The sequence below is a fragment of the Galeopterus variegatus genome, unplaced genomic scaffold (assembly GCF_000696425.1).
Source record: "Galeopterus variegatus unplaced genomic scaffold, G_variegatus-3.0.2 Scaffold2724, whole genome shotgun sequence".
Classification (NCBI taxonomy): Eukaryota; Metazoa; Chordata; class Mammalia; order Dermoptera; family Cynocephalidae; genus Galeopterus; species Galeopterus variegatus.
This window is the reverse complement of record NW_007728835.1, coordinates 18987-30059: the sequence shown is the minus strand read 5'-3', so window position 1 is coordinate 30059 and position 11073 is coordinate 18987. Positions and strand designations below refer to the sequence as shown.

General features: G+C 40.6%; 1 protein-coding gene across 1 annotated transcript in view; it reads left to right on the top strand.

The window, feature by feature from the left end:
- The window catches only part of SND1 (staphylococcal nuclease and tudor domain containing 1), a gene marked incomplete at its 3' end in the record, with an annotated part of 49269 nt that overhangs the window by 23532 nt on the left and 14664 nt on the right, over positions 1-11073 (top strand). The window contains exon 2 of the mRNA XM_008582787.1: positions 5810-5959. Within this exon, the coding sequence (XP_008581009.1) occupies positions 5810-5959 (150 nt within the window). The remainder of the gene's footprint in view (positions 1-5809; positions 5960-11073) is intronic.

Below are 11073 nucleotides of genomic sequence, written 5' to 3'. Positions count from 1 at the left end.
TATTTAATTCTTTAATCTATTTTGAGTTGACTTTAGTGTATGGTGAAAGGTGTGGGTCTAGTTTCATTCTCCTGCATATTGATATACAGTTTTCCCAGCACCATTTGCTAAAGAGGCAGTCTCTTTCCCAGTGTATAGGCTTGGTGCCTTTGTCAAAGATGAGATGGCTGTAGGTGTATGGGCTGACTTCTAGATTCTCTATTCTATTCCATTGATCAGTGTGTCTGTTTTTATGCCAGTACCATACTGTTTTCATATGGTAACTCTATGTTTAACTTTTGAGGAACTACCAGATCGTTTTCCAAAGCAGCTTCACCATCAGCAATGTATGAGTTTTCCAATTCTTCCACATCCTTGTCAACATTTGTTATTGTCTGTCTTATTGATTACAATCATCCTAGTGGCTGTGAGGTGGTATGCCACTGTGGTTTTGATTGCCATTCCCCTGATGACTAATGATCGTGAGCATCTTTTCATGTGCTTATCTGTCATTTGTGTTTCTTTTTTTGATAAATATCTATTTGGCTTCTTTGCTGAGCATCTTTTCATGTGCTTATCTGTCATTTGTGTTTCTTTTTTTGATAAATATCTATTTGATAAATAATCCATTTTTAATTGGATTATTTGTATTTTTATTGTTGAATGATAGTAGTTCTTTATTCTGGATGCTAGACCTTTATGAGATATATGCTTGGCAAAATTGTTTTTTCACTCTCTGGATAGTGTCCATTGAAGCACAGTGTTTTTAATTATGCTGAAGGCCAAGTTATCTTTTGTCGTTGGTGTTGCTTGTGTTTTTGGTGTCATATTTAAGAAACCATCACCTAATGTAAGGCCTTGAAGATTTACACCTATATTTTCTTCTTACATTGCTCTTACATTTAGATTTCTGATCCGTTTTGAGTTATCTTTTATATATGGTATGAGGTAGAGGTTCAGCTTCATTCTTCTGCATATGGATATTTAGTTGTCCCAGCAGGTTTTGGTTGAAGGTACTACTTTTTCCCCATTGAATTATCCTGGCACCCTTGTTGAAAATCAGTTGACCATAAATGTGTGGATTTGTTGTGGGCCTTCTTTTTGTAATATTCATCATCAGATGTCTGCCCTCATTCTTTATATTGGTTCTTCGAATTGGCAGCTATTACTGTTATAGTATACCTGTTATATGCATTTGGCCATCTGTATCTGTGGGGTCTGCATCCATGGATTCTACCAACCATAGATAAAAAAAATATTCAGAAAAAAAATTGCATCTGTACAGACTTTTTTTTTCTTGTCACCATTCCCTGAACAATAGAGTATAACAACTATTTACATAGTGTTTATATTGTATTAGGAGTTATAGGTAACCTAGAGATGATTTAAAGTACATGGGAGGATGTGTGTGGGTTATATGCAAATACTATGCCCTTTTATATCAAAGACTTGAGCATCCTTAGATTTTGGTATCTGTGGGAGTTCCTGAAACCAGTCTCTCAGGTATGCCTGTTAAGCTAGTCTTTCTTGCAGGGCTGATAAGATGCCGTTCTCAGGCCAAGATGATTTTTGCTCTTGGGCTGGGGAAAAATGTTGGCTTATTGACATGCTTATGAATTTCTCTGCCCTCTCTTTCTTTGCCCTAACTATAGTGTAGCAAGGTTTTTGTATAAGAAGTTTTCTGTCATCTCATGTCAGTGGCCTGGGGATTAAAGAGTTAAACATACCGAATCATTTATCAGAATCTAGTGAAGATTTAATATGGCGGTCCTGTTGCTGGGCAACATTTTAATGGTTGCCCATATAGTGTTTCACGGTAGGTAAATCTCTCAGTAAACCTATAAGTGGGTTTGAGTAGTCTGAGTCCCTATTTTTCTTCTCAGCTGCCTTGTTTCAGCCTTTTTAACTGTCTGACTTGTGCCCTGAAGCCAGGCCCTTTGAATCACACCACGTCCCTCTGTAACCTTTATCGGCAGAGCTGAGAAATGTCTAATCCATAACCTCAATCAAACTGACTCATTGTGACAGCTGGTTTCACAAACCTCCTGCTGTATCAGGTAGTCCTAAGATCATTTCTCTAGAACATGTCATTTTATTAATAAAATTGGATAAAGCAGTAACCATCTGATTTGCTTTCTATGCCCTATAAATTAGCAATTAAGGATAATTACTGCATCCATGAAAGTTTTCAACATGAATCAGTACAGTTTTGGGAGACCAATTACCCATGACAATTTCTTCTCAATCTTAACATTATTCTTCTGAAATTAAAATTCTGATAAATGGTATCTATTATTTACTTATGATGTTTAATGTTTATCTGAATCCCCCCGTCCACCACACTAGAATGTCAGCTCCCCAAGAGCAGAAATTTTTGTCTGTTTTGTTTTACCGAAATATGCTGCTTGCCTAGAACAATGCCTGGTACATAGTAGGCACTCAGTAAGTTTGTGTTAAATTAATAAATGGGTAAATGAATCAATCAGTGAATAAAATAATAATAATAATTCAGAAAGGAAAAAAAGACTGTTGACAAGTAAGGCGGGGGAGGGAGTTCAACAGTGCTTGGAAGATGAAATGGAGAGAGCGAGAAGGAGGTGTAGTGCGTTTTGAACAATTTCAGTTCCTATGGATAGTGGGAGGGAAACTAGTTCTTCTGTAACAGAAACAGGTCTTTTCCTTCGATAATTGTCTGCAGACACAGTCTTGTCCTACCTCTCCACCAAGGCAATGGCCAAATGACGGGGGAGAGAGTTGCGGAGGAAAGAAGCATACACGTCAGTCCTTTCCTCCTGGAGGAATAGAAATAGCAATGCCTGCCACAAGGAATCTATTCTTGCTGCTTAAGAAGTTGAATTGGTGACTGCTGCTTGCATTTGTATATTAATAGTATAAAAGGTATAGAGCAGCCTATGAAGTAAAAATCATCTCTCTCATATTAATTCAAGCATTGACTATTGTCTGAATGGCATTTTTGGTGCAGTAATGCAAAGAAGTTCTGATAGTAGTCTTCAGAATAGCATTCAAGGAGAGGGGAGGGGTACAGACAAGTTCAGCTCAATTACTGTATAATTTTGTGTAAGGTTGTTTGCCAAAGCCCTTTATGGGGCCAGGATACTAGTTGTAGACCCATTGCCCCCAGGGATCTAGTTTACTAGACAGAGGCGTTAGAGTTGACTCCTTTCTCATATGTATAGGAGTGAGAGGGCATTCTCATCAGCCACTCTGTTCTTGAGCTTTTCAGTGGAGAAACAAGGATAGTTTCCTAGGCTGGGTCAACGTTCATCAGAGTTTACCTTAGTCAACTAAGGTGAGTTTTCTTGTAAATGGGACTTAACTTTTCCATCTAGGCTTTACCAAGCGGTTCTGGGTCTCCTGGGAGTGCTTTATTACTTTTTGTGAAAATTTGACTAAAATTGAGGAGAAGGCACTGGAGACAGATGATCTGGTTTGTGTGCTGTAGGTAGCTTAGCTTTCCTCAGCCCCATTTGGAATTTGTGCATGAATGATGTCAAGTGTAGGTATTCTACAGCATGTTATTCTTGCTGTGTGTTTTGTTTCTGCCACTTATGAGACAGAATTGACTACAAATGGGTCAGATCTAAGCTCTTTTCCTTTTCTTTCTTGGCCCTTCTCATTCAGAAACTTTAGGAATCCTCTGCTGTGGTATACCTGGTTTTTGTTGGCTTTGTTTTGTTTGAGAGCTTGTCTTTTTAGAATGGGACAATACCCAGGGCATGGGTTCTCAGGATAGGCTGTTACCGAGGTTGTTTGGTTGGAAGTTTTAGAGTTTAATTGCTGATAAGTTGATCAGAAAGGATAAAAATGAAGAGCATGACTTGGTACTGGATTAGGAAGACAGTCTTTGTTTATGGTATAGTCAGGGAAGAGTGACTTAGTCCAAGGTCTATGTGCTTAAGGTGTTGGGCATATTAAGATATTAATCAGAACGCTAATTTTTAAAAATTGGAATGTGTGGGGCCGGCCCAGTGGCGCACTGCTACAGTGCGCCGCTTGGGAAGCGCGGCAGCACTCCCGTCGAGGGTTCGGATCCCACATACAGACCGGCCGCTCACTGGCTGAGCGAGGTGCGGGGGCAGCACCGAGGGTTGCGATCCCGTTGCCGGTCCCGGTCCGGTACGGGCGCGACACTGAGGGTTGCGATCCGTTGCCGGTCACGAAAAAAGACAAAAAAAAAAAAAAAAATTGGAATGTGTGTATTTACTTGTTTGATAGAGTTTCCATAAAAATGTAGTAGAGTGGATAAATAAATTGTGGTATGTTTATACCATGGAATACTATGCACCTGTGCAAATGAATGAACTGTGGTGTTTCAAATCAACATGGAAGAGGTTCACCAAACAAAATCAGCAAATGAAACAAGTCATTGGTGGGTACATGCAGTAGACTCACTTAATACAGAGTTCAGAAGTAGGAAGAATGAAACCATATTGCTTAGGGATGTATACTCAGATGAACTGTACAGAAAAGCAAGAGACGTATTATCACAGTGGTCAGGGTAACAGCGGGAATTGGGAAGAGGGATTGCAAGTAGGGAGGGGTGTTCACAGAGGGAATCCAAGGTTCTGGCAATGTTGTACTTCTTAACTTGGTTGGTGGTCACTCAGTTGTGGCCTTTTCCTATTCTTTAACTTATACATGTAGGTTTAAATGCACTTGTGTATTTATATTAATGTTTCATGACTTAAAACATTAGTGAAGGTGGAGAGGTGAGGGAGAAATGTCAGCAAAGTGGCTATATTTAGGAATCGCTTCCCTTCATACTCCTTTCTCTCTTCCTTTGATTCAGCTTCCTTTACAAGTATTATTCCTTTACAGAGAATTCCATGGTCTTGTCTAAGCAGCGTTCTACATTGACAGAACCTTACAACCTTCTATCTACTAACCTTTCCAGCAGGTATTTCTTGTTTTGAAGCATGAAATTAAGAGTCTTTCAGATCTTGTGAAGTCAGTGCTGGAGCCTACCTGTTCATTATATCATACCTCACTGAGCAAAGACTATTTGAATAGCATGTTTCATTTTTTTCTGTATGCCCCTTGATCCCTTCTGTCACTTGAAGTCCTCTCTTCTCTCCCCTGCAAATAATTTAAAGTCAAATACCTGTGAGCTTCAGAGCTCTTTTCATAGTTGCAAGTGGTTTCTGTGCCTGGCATCTTTGATTAGAGAGATGAAAGGACCTACTGTGCTTGGGAGCCTTAAGGTGCTTATTAGAAACTTTTGTCTCAATCATCTAGGGCATGGCTTTCTAGAGTACTACTGTAGTTCTCTCGGCCTCTGCAAGGGAAGCGGAAGCACTGGGCTGTGGATAAATGCTTCCACATTAGCCTAGGGCATGCTCAGTTCTTCCGGGATGGTGTGTAGGTCTTCTTTCTTCAGCTTCCTCTTTTCTTAAGCCTTCTGTTGTTTGCTTCAATCCTAGAATGGAAAGTGTGGATGGAGATACTAACTTCTTAATAATTGAAAAGAACACAAATGATGGTGCTTGCTGGGATGAAATTACAAAGGTCATTAATCTCCATGTTTCACATGCCTTTTTACCCCAGTCTATTTATTTTATGACTTTTCTATTGTTTGTTTAATTCCTATTTGTATTTCTGGGCCCATCATTTTGGATTCTGGCCAAGACTTTCTGAAGGTATTTCTCTTATAAAATTAAAAACAATCCTGTTCATTTAGTCATTCAACAAATATTTGAGTGCCTCCAGTGTGCCAAATGCTGTTCTAGATGTTGGGGATGCAGTAGTGAACAGCCTACATCATGGTGATATTACCTCCAGACCACTAATTTTCTCTTTTTTCCCTGCTTAGGTCCTTTCAGGGTGTGCCATCATTGTCCGAGGACAGCCTCGTGGTGGGCCTCCTCCTGAGAGGCAGATCAACCTCAGCAACATTCGCGCTGGAAATCTTGCCCGCCGGGCGGCTGCCACACAGCCTGATGCAAAGGATACGCCTGATGAGGTAGGTGTTTCTTGGGGCTGTGGATGTAGGTAGCAGCCCATTCTCTTCCTTAACTGATGCACTTTTGATGTACTCTTTTTTTTTCCCCCATGTATTTTGAGTATTTTTATATCATAGGACTGATGATTCTGCACACAGGCACAGTGGCTTGCATCTGTTGTTTATAACATTTAATACCTTTAGCAGCAATCCCAAGCTCAAGGCTTTTTCTCATACCTTTTCCCATAGGCTTAGGTTTGTCAGTGTTTTCTATACTCTTTTTCTTAGAATAGGTTAGGGACATTTACTAGGTAGTCTCAGCCATTTGAAGGCACCATTGGTTATGGCAGAGCTCTTTTATTAATTTACTTTTGAATCCTTTATTCATTCACATTGTTCAAAATCCAGAAGGCTATACAGTGAAAAATCTAGTACTTCCCCCAGAGACAACTGATATTACTAGTGTTTTGTGTCTCCTTCTCGAGATACTTAACACCCATACAGTAACATACTATAAATGCTAGGCCCATGCTTTATTATGGATTCTTAATCTGAGATCCATCCACCCCTAAAGGCATCTGTGAATCCCATGAAATTGTTTGCAAAATTTTGTGTAAACGTGAATTTTTTAGGGATGGAGTTTTTTTCAATTTCTCAAGGTAGCTTGTGACTCGAGTATAGTTAGGAACCACTGCACTGCTTCTGAGCGGCATCTGTGAATCCCATGAAATTGTTTGCAAAATTTTGTGTAAACGTGAATTTTTTAGGGAGGGAGTTTTTTTCAATTTCTCAAGGTAGCTTGTGACTCAAGTATAGTTAGGAACCACTGCACTGCTTCTGAGATTTTGTCCCATCATCTCCTCCATTCTCTGCCACCCCACCCCCCACCCCCTAATGCCTTGCCACTTTGCATTCTTTGTGGTCTGCCTTTGGCACTCCTTAAGTTCCTGCTTCTTCAGGCTGCTCTATGAGTCCCAAGTTGGCATTGTTCAGTCTTCTTGGCTTGTGTAGCTTCTATACCTTGAAACATTGGTGCTTGGCTCCCATTTAGTAGTGCTTTGGCTATCAGAAATCAAATTTCTTCTGGTTTCCAGTTATTTGTCCTGTGCCCCAGCTGATGACGTTGGTACCTCAGCTTTCGTCTACTATTTCCTGCCAGGGAAGTGAAGAAGAAGAAGCAAGAGCTCATAGGGATCTTTTATTTAAGGAAAGCATTTAGTTTTTTTATGTATAATAAAGAGCATTTGGTTTGAATAAAGAAGATAGTGAAGCAACATTATAGATAATAGAGATAGAGAAAAATCACCTGTAATTCTACCAACAGCAATCAGCTAGATTCTTGGCATAAGGACTGAATAGATTAAAATCAGTTCCTTTTCATTGGTCCTCCATCAGTGACAAGAATTGGGAATAATGTAATGGTGTGTATGTCAGGGTTATTCAAAGGGGATTAAACAAGATACGATGGAGTATTTAGAGCGTGCTTACAAAGTACTTAATAAATGTTAGTTGCAGTAATCACTACTTCTTGTTAATTTCTATAATTACTATAAATAGTCCTATTACTGTTAGACCAAGAGCTGAAGATTAAATCCCTTTCAGCATTTTTCAAATTTTGGGTACTAACCAAATGTGTGAACCACTATTTTGAATAGTTCTTTTACTTTCAGTTGTTCGTTAGGTAACAGCTTGACTGTTTCTGAGAGAAGAGTGTTGACCCTTCTTGGAGCTGATCAAGTTCATTTCCCCAGAAGGAAGAAGCAGTGTAGCCTCTAAGAAAGAAAGGTTGGGTTTTAATTTCCTGTTTCGTGGATGAGAATCTAGGGCAGAGAAACACAAGGCCATTTGGAACTTGTAAAATATCATAACTGTAGGGCCGAGCCCGTGGCGCACTCGGGAGAGTGCGGCGCTGGGAGCGCGGGAGCTCTCCCACCACGGGTTCGGATCCTACATAGGGATGACCGGTGTGCTCGCAGCGCTCACTGGCTGAGTGCGGTGCGGCCGGTCTCAAAAAGGACAAAAAAAAAAAATATATATCATAACTGTATCCACATAACAGGACAATGAAACCTTACCAAAACTATCCTAGCTGAACTATCCAGCCTTCCTTTATAGTTCCATATATTTATACAGTCTAGTGCTTTCTGTCTCTTCCAGAGCAACTCAGTATCACTAAGTTTCTCCTAGTAACTCTTAAAAGATCCCTGTGAGATGAAGTATTTGATAGCTGCAAGATTTCATCCTTTCCTAGCCCCATAGTCATTGTTTCTCCTGTCTAATATTCCATGTCTCCTCACTTGCTGTGGTATTGTTTTCTTCCTACCATGCCCTGGAAACTGCTCTGATGCAAGTTACCAGTAAAGCCAACTGGTAACCAAAATCAGAAACCTGATTTCCCTTGCTTTTGTTTTGACCCCCATTCTAAATCCAGGCCTTTATTAAGACCTAGAGATTCTGCCTCCTTCAAATCTTTCTTATCCATCTTTGACATTTCATTATGACTGCTTTTGTTCTTTGTTTACCTGTGATAGGTAAGGTGCTTGGAATGTTGAAATAATAGTCTGTTTGCCTTCATTCTTCTTCCCTCTAATCCTTTGTCTGTATGCTCCCAGATCTTTTTGAAACATAATTTCATTGTTCCCTTGCTCATTGTTATTCCCAGACTCTTCAGTGGTTCCTTATAATCCCAGACACTTCAGTAAGCCTCATTACCTCCATGACAAGTCTAAGTGCCTTAGCCTGGAATACAAGCCCATTTATGATTTGACTTTGAGACTTCTCTTACCAACCCCTGTCTGAGACCATGCTGAAGTGCTCAGTGGGTCTTCTTGCAGGCCATTTGAGTCTGGCTTCCTCCTCCCGACAGCCCATTCTCCTCCCTTCATCAGGAGTTCCTTGCCCATCTTGTGTGGCCTGGTGAACCTCTTGCTATCTATCACCATTCAGCTTCTGGACAAGCCACACCTGACATTTCCTCTCATCATCTCGTCTTTGTGCTGTCATAGCATTCACAACATTTCATTACATGTTTATATTTCTTTCTCTGCTAGATTGCAAGCTCTTTAAAGGCAGAGCTCTTTTCTCTCATCTCCATGTCCTTGTGCCATGTCAGTATCTGCCACAAAGCAGGAATACGGTGAATAAACAAAGTGAATAATGAGGAAAGGGACCCAGGTGTCTCTTTTTGGGGGGTTGGTGGATTGTGCAATGTGGCACTACCATTTCTTTCTGGCTTTCCATTGTTTTGGAGCATGTTGTCTAGTTTTTTCACATTCAGGAAGAATGAAGGACATTGTCATTCATTTGCTTCCCTTTGTATCACAGTCACAAATATCAGTCACTTGATTATTCTTTGCCTTCCTCATGATATCTTCTTTCAAAGAAACTCAGCTTTCTTCTAAGTCCTGTGGCAGTGAAAGCAGCTCCACTGCATGTCCCCAGCCGTCACTGCCTGGTTCCGGGCTAATCCCCAGCGTTGCCTAGCTACTCCAGGCAGCTTAGATACTGCATTGATAGACACTGTGGGAGTAATATATTTATTTCTCACAGAGTTATTGAGCTCGTGCTGTGTGTGAAGCCATGTGTCGGTTTCATGAGAAATACAGAAATGAATTTCACAGTCCTGCATTCATTGAAGCTTTTGAGGATTGGGATGGTGGGGGAGAGATGGCAGAGCAGGATTATCAGTTACATATTGAGGAGGTACAGTGGGATGATTGGAAGAGAAGGAGGACAAGAAGTATTGAGCATTGGGCCATGTACAAAAGCAACTAGCTTTAAGGTTTTATGTTGTTCTGGGGTTTATTCTTGTTCCAGTAGTTTTAGGAGTCTACCTGATCAACGAGAAGATCGGAATTATAAGTTCCATTCATTGTGGTAGACACAACCTTGCGTGGGTTCGGGAATGGAGAGTTAGCTGCCAGATATCTCGCTGTTGGATGTTTTAAAGGAAGGAAGTGCTTTTGCATCTCGTATACTTAAAGGCCACTTGCTTCTTAGATGGAGTTCTGAGGTGTCACTTGAATAGATCACAGTTATTTGTCCTATTGGGCCAGTCTGACCCTTATTTGCTAAATGCTTTGAGCAATTTCCCTATACTTGACTCTTAGAGTTATTCTGGAAGGTTCTGTTGGGACAGCCTTCTCCATCTGATAGCCTTCTGCCTGGCTATCCTCTGTGTGGACACACAGATAGCACTGGCCTCACTTCCACAAGGATTCTCTCCAGAGTGTTCTCTTGCCCTTGTGAGGAGTGATGTGGTCCATTACTCTCCTGCACAGCTCTCTGAGTCTTCCTTTTTTTTTTTTAAAAAGATGACTGGTAAGGGGATCTTTATCCTTGACTTGGTGTTGTCAGCACTGCACTCTCCCAAGTGATCTAACCGGCCATCCCTATATAGGGATCTGAACCCACAGCCTTGGTGTTATCAGCACCACACTCTCCCAAGTGAGCCATGGGCCGGTCCTTCTTTGAGTCTCCTGATGGCCTCTCTTCTTAGCTATTTTCTTGTCTACTTACTGAATTTGCCCAAACCTGGATAGAACACAACTTGAGAAGGCTGGTTTAGGAAAGGAAGATTGCAGAAACTAGATTCTTTTTTCTTATAGAGTTAGGTATATGTCCTTTTCAAGGCCTCCAGTGTGGCTTTCTCTTATTGTTCAGTGACTGGCCAGCTATAAAACATGATGTCCTGAGAGGAGGATGTTCTTTCAGAAAGCCGTAAAAGCTTTTCAAGAAGTTCTATCTGGTTGGTAGAAATTGGTTCTTTACCTGCAGAGGCTAGTTGTGATGTATTTGTGTGGTTTTGGTGTGAGGGTAAAGCTGGTCTCATAGAATGAGTTAGGAAATATTCCCTCAGCTTCTATTTTTGGAAAGAGTTGTAGAGAATTGTATAATTTCTTCCTTAAACATGTGGTAGAATGTACCAGTGAGCCCATCTGGGCCTGGTGCTTTACGTTTTGAAAGGTTATTAATTATTGATTCAATTTTTTAAAATAAATGTAGGCTCTTGAGATTGTCTATTTCTTCCTGAGTTTTGGCAGCTTATGTCTTTTAGAAACTGGTCCATCGTGTCATCTAGGTTATGAAGTATGTGGGCATAGAGTTGTTCATAGCATTCCTTGGTTATCCTTTTC